This window comes from Thermobia domestica, chromosome 2, assembly GCF_964235325.1.
Source record: "Thermobia domestica chromosome 2, izTheDome1.hap1.1, whole genome shotgun sequence".
Classification (NCBI taxonomy): Eukaryota; Metazoa; Arthropoda; class Insecta; order Zygentoma; family Lepismatidae; genus Thermobia; species Thermobia domestica.
Window position 1 is genome coordinate 249,339,335 of NC_137455.1, and position 22,156 is coordinate 249,361,490.

At 36.7% G+C, this 22,156-nt stretch overlaps 1 protein-coding gene across 1 annotated transcript in view; it reads right to left on the reverse strand.

Moving 5' to 3' along the window:
• Nucleotides 1-22,156, reverse strand: part of PIG-K (Phosphatidylinositol glycan anchor biosynthesis class K) — a 134,003-nt gene that overhangs the window by 100,520 nt on the left and 11,327 nt on the right. The window contains exon 3 of the mRNA XM_081748557.1: nucleotides 16,718-16,854. Coding sequence (XP_081604683.1) covers nucleotides 16,718-16,854 — 137 coding nt within the window. The remainder of the gene's footprint in view (nucleotides 1-16,717; nucleotides 16,855-22,156) is intronic.

Below are 22,156 nucleotides of genomic sequence, written 5' to 3' on the forward strand. Positions count from 1 at the left end.
ACGACCTTGAAATTCGGTGGTGGCGGAACAGTAACAACTTGCTTCGCCATATTTGTAGGTCCATTTTGACCCACTTCCGGTGACGCAGTTAGTGGGAATAGGACACAAAGCGACACAAAACACGCACAAAAGATGCAAAACAAAGCAGCTCGAAATTCGTTGGTGGCGGAACAAGTTGATGACGCCGTAAGTACCAATGTAGTTCTTCGCATCAAGGCTGAGAACTGCACGGTTCAATTTTTTTAGCCAAAGCAGAAGCCCAACCGGGACAGTGATGTAAACTGGTTCAATTGAGTTGGCTTGGTTGGGGTGACCCATCGACTGGGCTCAATTGAGCCGATGGCTTGAACCGGCTCGATAGGAACGAGTCATCGACTCGGCTGGATTGGAGCCAATGGCTCGAACCAGCTCTGTTGAAACGAGTCCATATGCTGGGTTCGAGTCAGCTCAACTGAGCCGATGGCTCGAACCGGCTCGGTTGGGGTGAGCAATCAGCTCGGTTCGGTTCGGCTCGGGTGAGTCATCGGCTCGAGCTGGTTCGGCTCGATAGTGAATGAGCTGTGAGCGAGCCGCTTGAGTCGTTGACAACCCTAAACCCGGGTGGAGCAGTTTTGAACATGTTTGGTAGGAGTCCTATAACTTTTAACAATTTTTAGCTCGAGCCCGAATACTTGCTCCTCCTGAACTCAAACCTAGAATCTCGTAACCGATGTCCTTGCCTCCTGAAGATTTCTTGACGACCGAGATCGACAGTCAGCTAATTTTTAGTATTCAGATACAAACCGCTTATATTTCGTGTGTATACACTGTGTTATAATAATAATTAGTTATAGTAGTAGTAGTTGTATCATTGATAATTATATTGTCTATGTAGGCTACTTGAAGAGAGTAGTACTTCGAACTACACAAAGGATTTAGCTCGAATTGGCGTTTTGGCTTGACTCGACTCGAAACTCGATCCGAATTCGAGTCGAGTTGGGGGAAATTTTTCGAGTCGAGTTTTCAAGTCCAAAGAATCAACTTTCGACGTATGCTTCGGGTCGAGTCGAGTTTTAAAGAAAACTCGCTCGTGCCCATCCCTATATGGGAAGTAGTTGACCAGAACAGACCTTTTCCGGTACCGACCGCTTTCATTCGTCAAGACGAGTTGACATATATATATATATACTGTATGTGTGTAAACGCTTGAACCCCCCCCCCCCTGAAATCTGTATTAGGTAGCATGTACCGGAACCGGCTGACCGAAATTGACCAATTTCAATACTGGCCGTTTTCTTTCGTCAAGGCAAAGTGATTGATATATATGTTGCATGTGTGCAATCGTTTGAAATACCTCACCCCCGGAAAATGTATTAGGTACTATGTACCGGAAGTGAGTAATACAGGTACTGACCGCTTGTGTTCGTCAACCACGAGTTGATTGATATATACGTTCCATGTGTTCAAAAGCTTGAAATACCAAAATCCTGGAAACTGTATTAGGTGCCATGTTCCGGAAGTGGCCGACCAGAAGTAACCAATTTCGATACCGATCGCTTTCTTTCGCCAAGGTAAATTGATTAATAATTATGTTGCACGTGTGCAGTCGTTGAAAATACCTCACTTCCAGAAAATGTGTTAGGTACTGTGTACCGGAAGTAGTTACCTGGAAGTGAGCAGCTCAGGTACCGACCGCTTTTCTTCGTCAGCACAGGTTAATTGATATAAACATATACGTTGCGCGTGTGCGAAAGCTAGAAACACCCCAACCCTTGGAAACTGCATTAGGTACCGTGTACCGGAAGTGGTTGACCACAAGTGACCTATTCCGGTACTGATCTCTTTCTTTCGCCAAGTCAAGTTCATTGATATATATGTTTCATGTCTGTAATGATTGGAAATACTCCACGCCCGGAAACTGTATTATTCCCAATTACTCTCTAATTTTGAGGCTTTTCTAATGATAGGATCTGTTTTCCTAATCGCTGATTTTGTCGGCAGTCACTGTTTTTCTCGGCTCTTGTTTTAGCAGTATATGTTTTGTCCGTAAATTGTATGCATGACGGGCATATACAGTTCTTTCGAGGGGGATGGAACCATAAACATAATAATTTTTAAAAATTACTGAGTTTAAAGGCTTTCTTCCCAGGGGAACGAAGGGATGGTCGCTATCCAGCATTTCTTATAAGTACCTTATTTGAAATAGGTAAAACAGTAACAAGTGGACAACACGATATAAACACATCTTCTTATCTTCAGTTTTAATTGCTGATTTCAATTGCAATTAACAATTACAAGTTTCAATTGCATGGTGACCAATTAACAATTGACGAAAATTTAATTTCAAATTTTATGATTGAATTCAATTGCAATTGAAATTAATTGTAAATTACAAATTGAAATCAATTGCAATTAATTTTCAGAGCAATTACTTTCAATTGATTGATCAATTGCAATTGATTTTGCCCAACACTGGCCTAAGCACACTTAGGCTAGTTTTAGACGAAAGCATTTATCGTAGCATTTCTCGTAGCAGATGTGCTGCCAAAAATCTCGTATAATATTCTATGGCATCAAAAGTATATTGTGCTTTTACACGGTAGCATTTTGATAAGCATTTTGTCGTGACGTAGCAAACAAATCACTGGAGAGGAGCACAATTATGGCTTTAAAACTAAAAACAGATATTTCAGTCACTATTTCTTCTAAAGCCGTTCGCATATGCTTATTATGATTCAAAGGACTTTTAATGATGCAGTTATACTATACAGATCCATATATTTTAAAATTTACAGAAGAAATTTCTAATATTTTAATAGAGTAGTGTATAAGTAATGGAAATATAGTGTGCACTTACATCTGAAATACGTATTTACGTGGAAATATAGAAATTAAAGTCGAACCTGAAATGCACGTAATCTTCAATAAGCTGCCATAAAATTTTGGCAAGTCTGTAATTTCCCCATTTTGTATCGAAAACACAACCCAACCAACCCCTTCGGGGCTTCTAACCCGTTCCCACTACTGCTACTACTACTACTACTACCACTACCACTACTACTACTACTACTATTCCAACTACTACTACTACCCGTTCCTACTCCTACTCCTATTCCTACTACTCTTACTATTACTACACCTACTGCTACTGTTACTATTACTAAGTACTCCTACTCTTACTACTACTTACTCCTCCTCCTCGTACTACTACTACTTCTACTACTATTACCCTTACTACTACTACTACTACTACTACTACTACTCCTTCTCCTTACTTCTCCTCCTACTACTACCACTACTACTTATACTATGGATCCGTATAGTAAAACTAAACGTTGCCACCTGTTAAAGTGAATCTGCTCCAGGGAATGCAAGAGCACACCTCAGAAATGATTGCTGAAGGTACAATAAATTAAACGAGTTTTTTTAAAAAAATGAATTTCTGTGTGGATCCGTATAGTGAAACTGCACGCTTTTAACTTTGTACAAACAAGGATGTTCCTCATATTTTTTAATTAACATAATAATAGTATCCCTATTCCAACTCATTTTTCTTTACTACAATTCAATTTCCCACATAAAACAAAGAGCATGGATATTTGACTCAGTATCTTTCGCTTCTTTTTAACACACTACGGCGCTGCAATCGGAGCAGAAATGCTAGGGAAAATGCTACGAAATAGAGCAGGTTCTATCGACAAGAAATGCCATAGGATATGCCATGGCATAGAATATGCTATAGCATTTGCTACTTTACACGGTATAATATCGATGATACGATTTTTGCTACAATAAATGCTACGATAAATGCTTCCGTCTACAACTAGCCTAACATACTAATTTTCTTCTTTAGATTACTCATGTCTCTGTCCAAAGAATCAACTTTTACATGTATTTGCTGTGTCTTTTCTTCTTCATCTCCAACAAACTTAATTCTTGTGAGGCCTTTCTCTTACTGTTAGCCACTTCCTTCTCTTTGCTCTTCTTATCCTTTATAGCTTCCTATTTTCTAGATGAATTTCTTGTCGCCAAAATCATTGCTTTAGTTATCTGAACGTTAGAAATCATTCCTGCAGCTGTAACAGCGACTTCTCTGGTAAGTTTTCTACCAAAAACTCTTTATTAACTGAGACACCTCTTTCCACAGCAGCACTGCCGTGAAACAAGATCAGGAGCTGGGGAAGAACTCAGTGTTCACACCTATGTCACGGAGAACGATAGAAATAAACACATTCAGTTTGTCTGTCTTCCAATCAAATGATTTAATTCCTTCCTTAAAACACGGGGAATCTCAAAGTTGAAGGTAATCCCGTTTCACACAATCGGCCATCGATGGTGATAAATGATTTTTAGACACAAACTATTCAAGGGCAAGGGTTATACGAGACACTCGCAATGAGCTATTCGCCATTACATCTGGTGAAACTCAAAATGCCCCTTTAACAATTCTGCAAGCCAATGAGCACTTCCCAATCAGTTTATTGAAAAAGTTATCAAAAATTCTCTGCACTGGTCCCTAAATGACAGTATCTCCAGAACTTTTAAACCTTTGCAAGCAACAGCACCACCACAACCAACAACTACATCCTGAGCTATCTTGATATTGGACGAGTTTGTCACGTCAATGGTAGTGAGCTTTCTAGCGTTGTTTATTCCATTCATGACATTTTTGCGAATGAATCTGGTTGCAGTACTGTATCGCAGACTGTACAGTTCCCTGTACATGAACGACAGAAGCGAATCATTAGACTGAAATGTGGCAAGAAAAGCTCCAAATCAAGTGCAATTAACTGAAGAAACTCAAGCTTTGCAACTGGAAGCTGATCCCGCAGAAATTCTTGTACCATTTTAAAGGGATATAAAACAAAAATTTTTGACCTACTGTGCAATATCTTGACTTTTCTTGACATTCTTGACCTACTGATCGATTTCTTGACTTTTCTTTGATTTTATTGATCTGTAAACACTCTGCTGTAATATACAGTGGAAAGTTTTTCGCTACGAATTTTGACCTGTACGGATAGGTTCCATCTCTGAATTTATTCATCTACTCGAATCAGAAATGATAGGAATGAACTATCCCTTTCAGTTTCAATATTGATTCCTACAAAATAAGAATGGTAATAGGAGGAGACAACCTTCTTTTATATACCGCATACATGGATTCAGGATCTCAAGAATTGATTTTATCTCAGCTATTATTCTTCTACTGCAGCAAGAAGTAGTAAAAACTAGTACAATATCCGGTTGTAATAGTGGTTCCATATATTAATAGTTCTAAGAGATAGGGGACCGCGGTGGATCACTGGTAGGGTGCTCACCTCTGACGTGTGGGGTCTCTGTTCCAATCCCATCTCATGTCAAGTGAACTTTGTGAGGGATAAACCCGTTTGCGTGGGTTTTCTCGGGGTTCTTCCGTTTCCTTCCACTATCTTTATTACACCATTTCATTTATTATCATCATCGCTCTCCCTTACCCTCGGAGTATAATCGTGGGACATTAAACTAGAAATTTCATTTAATCTTATTTTTGCAAGAGATAGCGAGAAACTTTTATATTATTATTATTATTATTATTATTATTATTATTATTATTATTATTATTATTATTGAGTCGGTGTCTAAAAAAAAGATTCCGTCTGTGACTTTTACCCTTTACTGCAATCGGAAATTGCATAATCCTCAGACGTTAAACTAAAATGAAACACCATAGTTTTGAAATGTCAAACGGAACTCATTTTAGTGGGAGCAGATATGAGTCTGGGTGGAAAGTGTATTTGAAGTTAGCTTATAATAGGTAAATGAAAAGTTCTCAGACAGTTAGCCATAAAATTAAACACAAAAAAGAAAGAAAAATAGTACAGTGAAACCTCTACTAACGGACACGTCCCGTAACGAACATATTTTGTAATCCCCAAACACTATAATAGGAAAAAACATATTGGCAAACCTCTCTAGTATGGACACGGACAGTCTTTTCTGTCTTTTATATGTATTATTTACCTCCGTGTTACAGACACTTTCTCTAGAAACAAGTTGAAAAGTACAGTAAAAATACATTTTAAGTAATTCATACATGTGTCACCAAGAAAACATTGTGACAGCATTTTGCCTCCTCAACTGTCTGCTCAGCAACTCAGACGAAGCTTCTCTGTTCAATAAGACTCTCATGTCCTTTGCTAGCATTTCACTCCCACTCAAGCGGTTTTAGACACAAAAGTGATTGACAGTTGCCCGCCGTTTGGGATGACACGTTATTCTACTGTCCAGCTGGAGTCTCTAACCAAGCAGAAGACAAATTTGGTATTTTTTGCCCACGGGTATACATATTGTCTCAAAAACGTAGTAAATAGTAATAACTGTAAAGTGTAGATAATTATAACATATTATTTCCATGTTGTGCCTCGAGCATGGAGTATTAGATGGCGCAAGATAATGGTAACATTTTGGTACAGTAACATTTTGGTAATATTCGTAAATATATGATTCATGCAAAAATATATATTTTTTATTGCATATTACTTTATTTACTAATTTACGGAGGGAAATATTGAAACCTCTCTAAGACGAACACCTTTCTACAGCGGACAATTTTTGATTCCCCACGGCTATCCGCTTTAGAGAGGTTTCACTGTAATTTCAATTATGTATATTCATGTTACAGTTTCAATCTGGAACTGTCACTAAATTATTCACACGCAAATACACTTTTCAGTTTTGAATTCTTCAAAATTGTATTTTCCTCTTGACTGTAGATTCTTCACTCAATGGACTCGGCTGAGTCTAGATTCTTTCTCGCAGTCTTGGCAGTGACTCAAGTCGATATAATCACCTGTCTCAATCGGGTCTCGAACTCTGGAGCAAGAAGGATTATTAAAATCGACTTTTAGTGCCTCCTCTCTAATTTTTTGAATATCTCGAACTTGCTCGAGTATTAGTTCTCTGTCGTCTATTCGCAATCTTTTCTCTGCAGACGAATTTTCACTGTCTATTATGAGCTTTTCACGCCTCTTATTATTTCTGTATGAATCGATGTGGAATAATAACTGTGAAGATAATGGATTGTCTGGATGCAGCCTAACTGCCGCATCACACGGCGACTAGAATGAGGAACTTTAAATTTGAACGCTATTATTACTTAAGTGGATCAACATTCAAGTATTCAGAACTAAACTGCTTACAACGCGACTGGCTAAGCGTCTAAAACACAAGCAACTAGAATGGCTTAACAAGAAAAGCTAAAAAGATTTTTTTCTCTATATTTAAAATATTAACGCTATAGAAAAAAGAATAAGACTACACACAAAATAAACAAAGCAATATATATTATCAAATAAATATTATTTATTCATATACAAAAAAGACCATTATGCATATATTATTATTATTACACATAAATAAAATTTACCTTAATATTAGGAACAAGTGTCACAAAAATGACCTCATTTTACTTTGTTTTTTGAGATGTTCAACTCTTTTATATATACATACACAAGATTTCCTCTTATCTCCTATGCAACAGATGGATATGATGAGTCACCTATTTCCAGTAAAGAGCAGAATATTGTAAAATTTGTTGTTTGCATACTGCTTATTTCGATACGTTTTTGATAAAGTATTCCTTGGTTTTGGCTCCAAGGAAGCTCACCGCACAATGCCAAGTTGTGAGGACATTCGAATTGTCGATAACAAAAGAAAACAAAACAAAGAAAAAAAAACGCAAAACACATGATTAGTCATCATAGATTATTTGTAGTTAATACTACAACTATTTCGATCTCCCTCCCTTTTAAACCGTTCTAGATTTGAAATACAGCTCATGTACACACCTATTCACAAAAAGCTGGAAACTCGTTCAGAAACAAAGTCCGAAAAAGTGAGCCTAGATCCGTCACAATTCCTGCAGATCTATACACAGGGAATTGCATGTTCCCGCCGTTCTTTATATAGACACTAGCTGCAAACCGTACTGTCATCCGAGCGATGTGAAAATGTAAAAACAAAATCAAACTACTTATTTCTGAGATTAATATTGATTTCGTGCACAGTTCCAATATGCAAAAACAATCAATATCTTAAGTAGAAATTGCTGGAAACGACAGAAAATGGATATTTAAACCTCCAAGTAGGAACCTGTGCTTGGAGCAATTCTATTATCAATATTATAACACAATCTCTTCTAAGTTGCGTCTGTGGTCAAGCGGGTTTATTACTGCTACTGACATTTCTGAAACGAAGGGCGACGGTTTGAGCCTCCGTGCGGAAAGTTAAAGTTTTTCTTCCTTTTTGTTTAAATATATGAGAACTTCTTTATAAATATAAATTTCTACTGTGAAGTGATTGGAAACACATTATCCGACGGACTGTCACTTTTCACATTTACTAGCCCGCCATGTCCATAATTCATATACGAAAACGCTAAAATGAGAAATGTGAACACAGTTGAATACCTAAAACCACACGTCCAAAATGAAAATTATTCATATATATATTTCGGGGAATTTTGCTAACTTCATTCTTGAAAATGTGAACATTCTACAAGATGTTTAATTCACTTTACAATATTTTATTTGAATAAACATAAAATTTCGGATGGGTGGGAACAAGCCCAGAAGTCCCGTAAAATACCCACACACACATATTATATATATATATATTATGCCTTTTTTTTGCATTACAAAAACTTAGGGTACCTCATAATATGGATTCTTATAAAGCAATTTGAATAATTATTTAGAAAATATGTACTGCTAAAAATCGGGTTAAATCGCAGTGCCAGTAATCTGTAATATCTTACATTTGTATTTATTTACCTTCAATGTGTACTTGTTTTATACTGTATAGCATGAATATTAGCTGCTACATAAGAAACAATTATCTATAATTGAATTTAAGTAGGAAATCGATATAGTTAGACCTATTATAAGAAGCAGCTTGCGAAAATGAAGTGTAAAATAATGGTTGTATCTGAAATAGATGTTGCGTAATGGTGTAATTTTACCCCGCCAGCTTTGGAATACTGGGCTCTTCAAACTGTCCATCCTTAAGGATGCGCAGAGTCAAGTCAAGACAGAATTTTTCTGACAAAATTCGAGTCGAGACACAGCTCTTCCAATAGAAAAAAATATACATTTGTAGAGTCGAGACATCACTTTTACAGCATATTGTCGAGACGAGACGGCCTCAAATCTTGTCTCGTGCGCATCCCTATCCATCCTACCTAGATAAAATCAATTTTGGATGCGAATATTCAATTTCTTTTAACGATAATTGTAATCTACGATACAGATTGAAGTAAGATATTGGCTTGAACTGCTTTATTACCCACTTAACCTTCGTATACTGCAATTATATTTAATTGTGGCATAAATATTTATTATTATTAGAAGGTAAACACTGAAGAATATTAACACACAATGAGAAAGAACTCAATGCTCGTAGTAATTAACAAATTGGTTGCAAGTTTATTTAAAATTAACTCTCTTGAATCTAAATCATCATTATTAGAAAGAAAGCAAGAGAACCGTTTTGTTAATTTGGACATATTATAAGAGATTCAGGAATGTGTATTTAATCGAACAGAATATATGAAACTAAATGGAATTGCATGTGGAACCGAACTTGAAACAGGATAGGATGTGTAAATGAAAAATTAAAGAAAGGTTAACAGCAGCAGTCACTACTAGCAATGGTTAACAGCAGATGAGTAAAACCTCCCCTCCCCCCCCCCCAAAGAAAAAAAAGGTCAACAATTCTGAAAAATAAGAGCGTCACATTTTCTTAGTTTCCTGACAAAATTGAAAAATGGATTTTGCATATTGTTCGTCTATATCCCTTCAATATAGTCAGCTAGCAAACCCAGTAGGGTCGACTGACAAGACGTCAAGTGAGTGAAATTTATATAGGAAGTTTCGATACAGCGTTCACCGAAGTGACTCCGACGTGGTGTTAAAGCTTCTGGTAGGTCCTATTTCGTAATGGATTTTAGGTCAGTGAGATTTCTTTATACGTATCAGAAAGCTCTTTAATTCCATACTAAAGGCTTGTCGTATGACTTATTCAAATCGTCAGGTATTCGGACAACCATGAGCCCAATTCGTTTTGCTTCACTGCTCACAAGTTGAACTTGAAATACATTCTTACTTTTCCACGGAATCACAAACTGTTTTAATGCTCATTTTATTATGGGTGAAATGTATAATTCTGCAAGTAATAAAAATTTACATGTCCATCTCCGAGATTCGATCCCTCGTCCTTTGGCTCAGCAGTTCGACACGTAGACAACTAGACTAATTGTCGTTGTGTAACAGCTTGGAGGAAAATCGGTTTCAACTGCACGAAGGAAATTGAGGGCATTGGTTATAGCTGGATGGAGGCAAATACCATGTGCTCCCATGTATACATAATTTTGAAATACTTTATCCTTAAGTATTACAATGATGAATTGTTTCCACAGTACAGTTAATAACGGATCAACATATCTTATTACACTTAAAAGAGGAAAATACAGATTTACAGAATGTTTTCGATTGTGAACGTTGGATTGTGGTTTCGAAACTATCATCTTTGGTTTATTGTTTTCCGAAGATACTCGAAGTTGAACTTAGGAAATATTTGCCTCAAAAGACCAATATTACACAGTCCAAGTTCAAAAACTAGTTCTTATAGCAACTATAGTGATTTCCTAATTAAATTTAATTTAGAGTTACCCGTGCCGTAAGCGTCGGTGGACCATCGATGGGTAACTAGCGACCTCTCGCCAAAAATCGATGGCCCCACTGCAACGATCCGCGGTGGTCCCACTTCCGTTTTGAAAATTATACCGCCAGTGGGCCACCGGTGGCAGAGACGCGAAGGAATGCCAATGAATTACAAAATTACTCCACCAAAATATGTTAAATAGCGTATATGCATGATTCATTTACATTGAGATGAGTCTAAAAGCACTTACAAAATATTTATAAAGTTCTCCCGGAATGGCGCGAAACAGCAACCTTGTGATGTAGAAGCATGGGTTACTCTTGACCCCGGAGCTCACTTTAGGAACATTCGTCAGATGTCTGTTTCGACTCGACGAAACCCTGCCGCCAGGGACACACTAGCGGCAATCTTTCGATGCGTCGCTATATCGACGATCGACATTTACCGGCAAGTGGGCCACTAGATATTGGAGACGTTAACGGCATGGAGTCAAGTTTCATCTTACTAATGTGATATATTCTATTTTTGGCATAAATTTTAACTCCTCTCCTCTGTTAGTATACGCATCTTAATAAAAATGGCGTGACAACAAGCCAGTCCGCGCATGACACCCTAAAATGTTCTAGGAGGGGCTATCTTCATGGTTGCTATATATTATGTTTTGTATTTCTGTTTGTTTACATTTCGTGAGTCAGAGGGCGGCCCACCCTGCCCCCTTCGGGTGCCCATGAGTCAGAGGTAGGTGAAAGTGTTAACTAATAAAAATCATTTCAAACGGTTAAGCCATTTTTTGTTCTGATAGACGACGTCTTTTTCATTTATATCCTATGTAGATAGATACAGATTAATAACATTATTACTGTCTTATTATTTATTTCATTTCTTCCATATACTTTTCTCAACGTTTAAGTCCTTTCGGCTAAAGAAGACGGGTGATTCATACAAATAAATTCTAGTTCAAGTAAAATTTTAATGACCCTTAACGGGAATTGAACCCGCGACTATAAGACCCAACAACGAATGCGCTAGGCATTAGATATTAAAACAAAACCGACTTACCGAACGTTCCTCAGTAACTGATTTTTTTAAATTTGTAATTGTTTTACTCGGTTTTATAGTTTTAGCAGTACCTCTTTAACAACAGGAGCACGAACACAAAATTATCACAGATAGGTAAAAACACAAGCCTCTCCCAGCGGGAATAGAACCCGGTACCCCCTACACCAAAGACACACGTGCTAACCACTGGACTATCTGTGTAACGTAAACAAACAAGCAGATATAAATATATATTGCATTCCGACGAAACGCAAACGTCCCAATAAAAGCAATATTAAAGGAAAAATGGAAAAACTTAGTGAGCTCTTGAAAGAGCTCGAAGGTCACCTGGGTATGAAGACAAATCTTTATTCAGGTATTAATATCTCGTATAATCGCCGTTAGCTTCAATGACGCATCTTAATCTTCTTGGTAATGAGTTAACCAAACTAGCGACATATTGATGTCTCTGTGCTATTTCTTCCCACGCGTCAGAAACTAGCTCCCAAAGTGCGTCAGCTGTCCTTGGTGGGGGATCAGGCCAATTTTCGTGTAGAGTTCTTGTAACTTCCGCCCGTGGATTTTCCATTGGGTTCAAGTCAGATCCTCTTGGAACCCAAACGACTAGCTCAACATTGGGTTCCTCTTGAAACCAGGCTTGAATTAGATGGGAATTATGTATTAGTTATGATCTTGTTGAACTTCTACAATGCCGTCTTCAAATGAATTTCTCGCAGCGGGGAGCAAGCCATACTGCACAATATCCAGATACTTCTGGTTGTTCAATCGGCCTTCTATACGGTGTAATTCACCAACTGTATCCTTACACAGCCATCCCCAGCAGTGAATAGTAACATGTCCCAATCGATGCGTTCTGTGAATGTACTGTGGATCGTAATGTTTTCCTGTGGGTCTATACACAAGTCGAGGACCATCGTTTGCTGAAGAGAATATCCTTTCGTCCGTGAAGATTACATGATCCCAGTTACGACCAATATCTGCCTCAGCAAATGCTAGTCTATCAACTTTATGACTATCCGTCAATTGCTCCTTACACGCGGCTCGATATGCGTGAAGCCCTACATCTTTAAGGCGTCGCCGAGCGGTGAGGAAGGAGCCAGGAAAACGAGACGCTATCACTAACTGCCGGGATGATATGAAAGGACTGCGACGGCTTACATCAACTAGGACCCAATCTTGTTGTGGGGTTGAAACCCTTTGAATGCCAGTGCCAGGTTTTCTAGACACGTTACCTGTTTCTGAGTATTTCTTCAACCAAGTATATGCTGTAGAACAGGGAACACCAAGACGTTCGCTAGCTTGTCTCACACTCATACCACAGTATTCAACAAGAGCAGTAAGCTCATCGCGACCATTCTGATCACGATGAGCCATGACTAATGAATGAATTGCAGCTGTTTGGCTGTAGGTGATTTCGTTACTCGGAGGCTTAAGTGGAGAAACTCGTCTGCTGCGACAAGGTATACATCATGTTTTCGTAATTCAGCATTTTTCACGAAAAAAAGTGTTACAGAGATGTGTGACACACAACACACACACACACATATATATCAGGAACATGTGAATAATTTACATTTTTGACGTCTGTGTTAACGTTTTCATACATAAATTCTGGAAATGGCGGGCTAGTAAATGTAACTGAGATTTGAAAAGTGACAGTTCCTCTGATTGTTTTTCCAAGCACTTCAAAGTTCCCATATATTTAAAAAAAAGAAGAAGAAGAAATAAAAACGAACTCTCCGCACGGAGGCTCAAACCGTCGCCCTTTGCTTCAGAAATTTCAATCAGCATTACTAAACCCGCTTGGCTACGGAAGCACTTAAAAGGAAATGAGTTATAATATTGATAATTGTATTGCTCCAAGCGCAGGTTGACACTTGAAGTTTTAAATAAGTTATTTTCGGTCTTTTTCAGTAATTTCTACTTAAGATATTGATTGTTTTTGCATATTGGAACTGTGCACGAAATCAATATTAATCTCAGAAATAAGTAGTTTGATTTTGTTTTTACATTTTCACATCGCTCGGATGACAGTACGGTTTGCAGCTAGTGTCTATATAAAGAAGGGAGGGAAAATGCAATTCCCTGTGTATAGATCTGCGGGAATTGTGACGGATCTAGGCTCACTTTTTCGGACTTTGTTTCTGAACGAGTTTCCAGCTTTTTGTGAAAAGGTGTGTACCAAATTTGAGATTTAAAATTGCAGTATTTGCCTCTATAATAGCTGTTTTTGATCGTGCACTGTAGTTAAGCAAATTACAGTATGCATACAGTAATATTATCGATTTCCAACCTTGTATGTGATAAAAATGCAAGGAAAATGAGTCAGACATAAGGGAATTCGTACGGATCTAGGGTTGTTTTTTCAGACTTCGTCTCTAAAAGAGAGTCTAGATCTTTGTCTCCAGAAATTTAGAAGCCGTTAATTGTGTTGTTCTGTTTTCGTTTCGTCCCAACTCCATTTTATTTATTGACTCGAACATTTTTTTTGGGACATAATTTATGGCAGTACTAAGTATGATAAGGTGTTCGACTTGTTTGTTATGAAACCAAAATGTTTAGTGCTTTCTACAGCAGTGAAATGGTTTCTACAAATTACAAGATAGATTATTTTGGTGGGTACAATTGTGTACATTAAGTTTTTTTTTTTTTTTTTTTTTTTTCATTTATTCCGTTAGGCCCCGCCAGCTATTCAATATGGCAATAATGACTTATGAATAGGCTAGGTAAGTTTAAGTTAGGTTACGTTTGCTTCACTGATCTTAATACATTGGATTGGCGCGAGGGTGTTTATCGGAACTTAATCCTAATTTATATCAATAGGTTATGTTGGTATGTTTAGAACAAAATATTTATGTTAAATAATACATTATTATTGATTGAATGTTTATTATTTTGAATTCTTTTCTTATTCGCATTTTCTGAATGCAAATTATAAATGGAAACTAGTATTATAGGGAGATATTAAAAGTAAAGTCTATTTGAGACAGCCAACGCGGCTCACAAACCGTGGTAAAGATTCGCACTTCAATAATATAGGCATAATATTACGTAATTTAAAAATCAGTAAGCGTTTTGCGCATGAGATAGCACTAGTAACACAAATCTCGGAATATATATATGAGTTGCAGCAGATCAGGCCGAACGTCATTTTGCAGCTGACAGTTGAAGCTAGCAGATATGGAAAAAATGTGGAATTCTTGTAATTAGATGTAAAGTATTGCATATAAGTGAAGATGAGTGATTTTTTTTTTTAAACAGCACTACATTTTACAATTTTATTTCGATAAAGACGCAGATGCTGCGCAGGCGCATTAAGAAATCTGTGCTGTTTATGGGCAAGGTATGTTATCATAGGAACAGCCAAAAGATGGTTTAGTGGCTTTAGTTCTGGAAATTTCGATGTTCAAGATTTTTCATGCAGTGGGCGACAAATCACAGTAAAAGCGGATGACATTCTAGCAGATGACATCAACATTCTTGCCAATGCCATGATCGCCTAAACATCAATCACCAAATAGTGTTAGACAATTTGGAGAAAGCTTGATGCATAAAGCCCGACGTTTGGGTTCCGCTTACTTTGACTTAAAAACATTTACTCGCTCGTGCGAATCCCTACTGAGACATAATGAGCTCGAGCCATTTCTGAAGCGGTTGATCACGAGTGATAAAGTGGATAACCTACGATAACAATGTGTGAAAAAGATTAAGATCGAAGCGAGAAGATGCTCCACAGTCTATGGCAAAGCCCACACTAACGCCCAGGGAAGTCATCCTGTAAGTTTGGTGAGACTGGAAAGGGATCGTGCATCACGAGCTGCTACCTCTGGAAATAACGATACACTCGGACCTGTCCTATCGAGAATTAGTGCGAATCACCTAGCAATTCAAAGGAAACGGGCGGAACTGGACAACAGAGAGGGTGTTGTATATATCTTAAACGACTTATCAGAAATTTAGAGATCTTGGCTGGGAAGTTCCAATGCATCACCGTATAGCCCGGAAGTGACACGATCAGAGTATCATTCGTCTCTGAAGAACTGCCTAAATAGTATTAAGTTATATTAAAAAGCAGCCTGTGAAAACGTGTCACAATTTGCTGACCACGCATCCCAATGTTCTACAGCGACGGGATTATGGTGTGCCCGAAAACCGGCAGGTCGTCGAATAAAATGGTGCATATATGGCTTAGTACTGTTATATCCAAATCACAATAGATATATTTCCAATTCTGAACTTCGAAGGCTCAATGTTTCTTAGACCACCTAATTGAAGGTGATGTGGTCAGCATGACATTCCGGCAGCATTTACCCTAAGATTTCCTCAAGCACTAATTTTTCAGAAGCTGAGAATCTTCGGAGACATATTTGGATGACAATAGAACGAGAGGATACATATCGCCGGCACCGCCCACCCAGTTGTTACGTAGACGCCATACCAACTACGCCACCGCAGAGTTAATACGAAGATCTCATTTAATAAAAGAAATGATAAACTACCAATATGTTAATCAACAGTTTATTATTAATATAAAATCAATTCAAACTTTAACGCATCTGATCTGTAGCCAAGTTATTTTTTTTTAATGTGGCTACAGGGGAAAATGGGGACGGTATATTACTGGTTACACTTGGTGAAGAAGCCACTGATCCTTTCCCTTCAATATCAATCAATTGGTGAAAAATCGTGTTGCTTGTCACATATGTAACTCAGGCATGCATTACTATGAAAAATATCATACATATGATGCAAACAAAATCATCTACAATACTTTAAATAAAAAGTAACTACAGAACAAGAATGGACCCATGGATCAAAAACGAGTATGAAATACCATAGGTGAAAATTGTCTTCCAAATTTAAACTAGCTACGGGAAGGACAGAAGCTTTTCCGCCTGACTTTGAAACAATATTTCCTCTCAACGATTTTCAGACATTAAGTAACATATATCATTATTCAAAAGAAGATAACACGTACCTGTCTGGTATTCCAAGTCTTTTCACACTTCTATATATAGATAGCACATTAGCAACATGCCTATAATTAAACCAAAATCTTGAAGTATCAACTAATACAGCCCAATTGTTGGTATGACCAGCTTGACCATTTGGAATCTATGATGAGGAAAATTAACCATTACAACTCACCCTTAAAAGTACCAAGGAACCTATTTATTTAAAGAGAAATTTTCACACTTCTTTTTTTTTAATATTGAGAAAATTATATAAGTATTTAAATGAAATTTACATTAAATGTGTCACAAGAAATTATTCCTATACTGTCTCGACCAGGGTGGATTGATTTAAATCACGATTTTAATCAAGATTTAAATCACCTAATTTTTTCAATAAAAATCGTTGATTTAAATCAAATTCCAAAATAAATTAATTTGAAGTGAAAATAAGTGAATTCCCTTACTGTTCTAGTGTCCACCTCCTGAGTTGCATAGAAAGTTACGTAAGTTAAGGTGTGTGTATGAAGTAACGGTGTTTGAGCCCCCTTGAACCTTATTAGTGCTCCAATTATTATAAAGTCTGAATTCATCTTTGCTAGGGACCTATAATTTAATGCAGAATTCTAACTACTTTAGTACCCACCAGGGTTCGAACTCGGAACACTCTTGATACAAGGCGATGAGCTTAAGCATTGTCCCACTGGGGAAATCGACATTCGACGAAAATTCTTGTATGTGTAAGTTTATTTCGATTATGGAAAGTCATAATCGTATGGAACAAAAATATACAGCCAGGTTGTATAACTATAAAGTATCAAATTTTAGAGCAGTTGAATCATACCGGACTGAAGTCTACGTTAACTTATATGCTAGGCTTTATCTGGCCTAAGTCCTTAAGTGCAATATGTTTTGTTTTTAATCCAAAATATATGTATAAAAGAAATGCTCTATAAACTTTCGTAGATATTTAATTTTAATTAAGTTTTATTCATGTTACAGAGTACAGACAAATTTCTGTTTCGGCTTTCGGGTGGCATGTAGCAACTTAATGCACTGATACTTTTATCTTGTTACATCAGTTCTATTATTGCCTAATATTAAGAACATTAGTACCAAGGTAATCCTGCTTTCTTCTCTTCGTAACATAAGAGTTTGTAAACCGATAACTATTCCATCGGGGAAATCACCATTCGGGATCTACGACGAAATTCATTTTGTGTGAGCGTCTGTTTGTTAGTTCTCAGATATGACGTATTTAGAGAAGTTCGATCCCCTCCCTGAAAATTGAAAATTTTGCATATTTTACATAGCTTGGGGCGAAATTTATATTTTATACGTATTAAATCACTGAAGAAAATAAATAACTTTGGGCTTACTTCTAACTTGTTTTATGTTCAGTTGTCTTAGTTTTAGGGTTTTTGAACAATTAAGTTTCTCTCATTTCTACATAATTACGATTGGTGTACGGTCCAAAGCCCCTACGCAAGGAGAAGCTTGGTAGTTTGTCTTTGCCACTGCTTTCCATCGGGTGAAGATGTCTTAATGTAGGGACTAGGGATCATAGTTGAATTCAGCCGTATCTTACAGGAGCAAAGCAACCTTCTTCCCCCAGGTTTTGGTGTCACCAGTTGCATAAAAAGTTACGTAAGTTAAGGCGTGTGTATAAAGTACCGGTGTTCAAGACCCCCTTGAATTATTAGTGTCCCACTGACTATAAAGTTTGAATTCAACTCTGCCAGGAACCTATAGTTTAATGTAGGTTTCTAACCACTTTAGTATCCACCAAGGTTCGAACTCGGAACCTTTTTGGTGCAAGGCGATGAGTTTAACCATTGCTCCACCGGGGAAATCGCCATTCGGAATATTCTTGTGTGTGCGGCATATTTAGGGGGGTCCGATCCCCTCTCCGAAACTTAAAATTTTTGTACATTTTACATAACTTTTGACGAAATTTATGTATTTTATACATATTTCGTGCCGCAAGCTAGTTTTGGACCGCCTGATTTTTAGAAAATATATCCCTGCCAAATATTAATAACTTTTGTGAAAAATAAGTGCTATGTTGATAAATGTTGTTGTACTTTTTCTTTAATGCTTAAAAACATTGAGACTGAAATGGATTTCAATTAAATGGTATAATTAAATTTAAAACTAAATCCTAATGTTTTTTTCTTCAATTTGCGACTTATACGAGGAGAAAGATGTGATTTAAATAAAAAAATCAACAAAATGGTTTTTTTTTTTTTTTTTAATCATGATTTTTTCCACCCTGGTCTCGACAGTTCTTGTTACTGATTTTGTTAACACAATTATGTCACTCATAAGTTCATAACTCATTTCATATAAACAGGTCTTGCAGTCTTGCACTTTTTCAATGAAATGAAAAGTAATTTCTAGTTTTACGTCCCATGGCATACTCCATAGACTAAAGAAATGGATAATTAAAGAAAGTGGATGATTACAAAAGATTTACTGAAATGGGAATGATGAAGGAAACAGAATTTCTTTTCCTACTTACATATTAGAAAAGACTAATGGCGCATGGGGAATATGGAGCTGCTTTATACATTCTCGATCTATGAGGGGTTGGGGGTTATAAGATGAAATGGTCAGTCTTACGCTCGGTCGCTTTTCTCTTCCAAACTGCCCACAAGTACCAAGGCCACTTTGATTATAGGCTGAGCACCAGAGAAGAGACCAGTGAAGAAAATTATCAAGTGTCCTGAGCGGGATTTTATCACACGAAGTTTTATAAGCATTAAGATAAGCTCCCTGAGTTTCTTTTGCTATCGCGAAGCTTTAAGCGTATAAGGGACTTCCCCGAATTTCTTGTTATCGGAGCAGCCTCGACTCAACTTGAGTTGTTCTTTGCGTAAGTCAGCTCAGTTTTGTTTCAGCATCAAGCGTCAGAGTAAGACAAGTTAGTAGTTACCTTATTTTGTAAATACGGTACGATTTTTTTAATGATATAGTTTTTATGTGAGTCGGGTGTGTTACAAATTTCTTTGAAGAGATGAACAATCCCTTTGCAAAAACTACGAATTCCGAAAAGCGAACTGGAGGTTAAGAATTAGTTCATAACAATGCATATAACTGTTGAAATGATCTTGCAGAAAATTTCTACTGGTTAAAAACAATTAGGTCTAAACTTAATAAATAGGTTTAGCGTTTGCACTTCGCTTAAATAACCTTTTTTTTTTTCTTTCTTTCTTTCTTTAATATCATATACACAGCAACATCTGGTTCAGCATGTATATTTTTGTAAACAATAAAAATTTGTAACGGTAGTATCCGTTTGCATTATATGTGTGTAATAGAGACTAGCAAATACAATGCAAGTGTCACTCTAAAATACAAATCAATCACTAACTCTTAGAATTAAGTTTACACTATGTAAGTATTTGCTGCTTTTTATATGAACTGGATTAAATTTAGAGGAAATACATTTTTTGTGTTGTACCTAATATAAAATTCTGCTTTTTGTCTTTGTATGTCAAATTTTGGTCTTACAACGTTGATCATTTCATTATTCTGAAAATTAAGAAATGTGTCCAAAGAAATCGGTATTGATACATCCCTAATATGCACGCATTTCCCTTCTAACATTACTAAATGTATAAGTTCTATGTATTTTAACATAGTACCGAGTTAACTCTGAAGTGCTGTTTGTACGTTATTATATGAAAACATACGTACATAAACAAGTTCTTTAAATATCATTCTACCTTTGTGAATTGACACATTTTACCTGTAAATTACCCCAAAAGTGGCATGTATATTCTCTATCTGCACCCTTTTTCAAGTATTTCAATAGGTGTCATTGTGCTACCAAAATGAATTATGGCAAATTCACTCTTGTCGCACCATTTAACTTGTTCAATAAAACGTATTATTTGACAAATGATATTGTCGAAAGGTACCACAACTAGAAAAATTTCCTCAGTAGGCCTATTGATGTAAAATAGTCCAGCATAAAGATGGTAATTTTAGAGTAAATAGCTATGATCACTAAGGTGACTACATATGATAGAGGATCATATAGAATATTAAATCCCATTGTTGGAGGAGTTTTTCACATCGTTCAGAACTAGTACTTCATGTTCACCAGGCACTACGAGTGACTTTTATGATGATTCCGCCATGAAGAATCAAAAGAGAGCCCGCACAGAAAAGTATGAGACTTCACCTCTCATTTTTAAATTTTCCATTTCTTAGACATCTTTATAGTTTCATACAATCTTAAAGCTACTTAGAACAATTTATACATGTCTGACGCCACTACTTCGTTAATTTTCAGGAGTTTTATGTTAGCTATTCGGCCGCATGGCAGACTAATTATGGTTACAGCCAAGGTTGGCTGGTTTAAACCAAAAAACGAAAAATGTCCGTAAATGTGTACCGTAAGTGTTAGTAAAATCTTGATGCACACACATTTGTGGTTATCACATTTCACTCCCGTATATTATTCGTATTATATTCAGATCTAAATTCCCCATTCATCACTCAAAGAGATTCAAAAGCAACTTTTCTGTGTAAGTTTATAAATGTTTCTTTTCTGATTTTTTATAGCTTGTTATTATTGTTATGCAATTGCAATCAAAAGAAAATTTTAAATATTGTTTCTTTTTAATAATGTTTACTATTGATAAACATCGAAATGCCGTACTCTTTTTCGAGAGGGGGGTCAAACAAACCCCAGGAGAGGCATTTACTGAAATCAGAAGTATATTTGGTATTCTTTAATGTATAAATGGGTTAGAGCCAAAGTGGACTCAAATACTTCGTACCTTTATTCATTTTTCTTACTGATATACAAAGTAAGTCGTATTTCTTTAACTTGAAATAATAAAAGTCGTAGTGAACTAACTAGGACTAAATTAGTTCTTCTTTCTCTGCAGTGCTTTGAAATTGTCCATATGTAATTCTGTATAATGGTTTCAATTAAAAGTGCAATTGTTTATCTGTTTGTCTTTCTGAAATGACTCTTAACAATTATATTAACAAGTATGTAAAGATCAGTGCAACGTATTTTATCACGAGTCCTTCGCGAGTAAGTCAGCAGACAAACCGTATTTGTTCTCCAATTAGTCCCAGTTTCGAGTTCAAATGGAGGACAATTTCTCTCAGATGTAAGACGAGAAGAGGTTTGGATTCCGCTTTAAGCTTATGTGACCCTTTCCAGCATAACCGGGTTGTTGCATAATAACACCAAAGCGAAACAAACTTATTTCTGTTTATATTTGATATAAATACATAGAGCAAATCATTTAAACCCAAAAAACCTGGTTTAAACTTTTTTTTTTCTTTGCTTCAATAAAAACCATGGTTTTCGCCAACCCTAGTTACAGGTCATGCTGTCGGCCTGGGAAGGGGGGGGGGGGCAGTATTTTTTACAAAACCAAAAAAAGTTACTTTTTTTTAAATACAGCCTGATTTTCGTTAGGTACGATTAGTTTAGATTA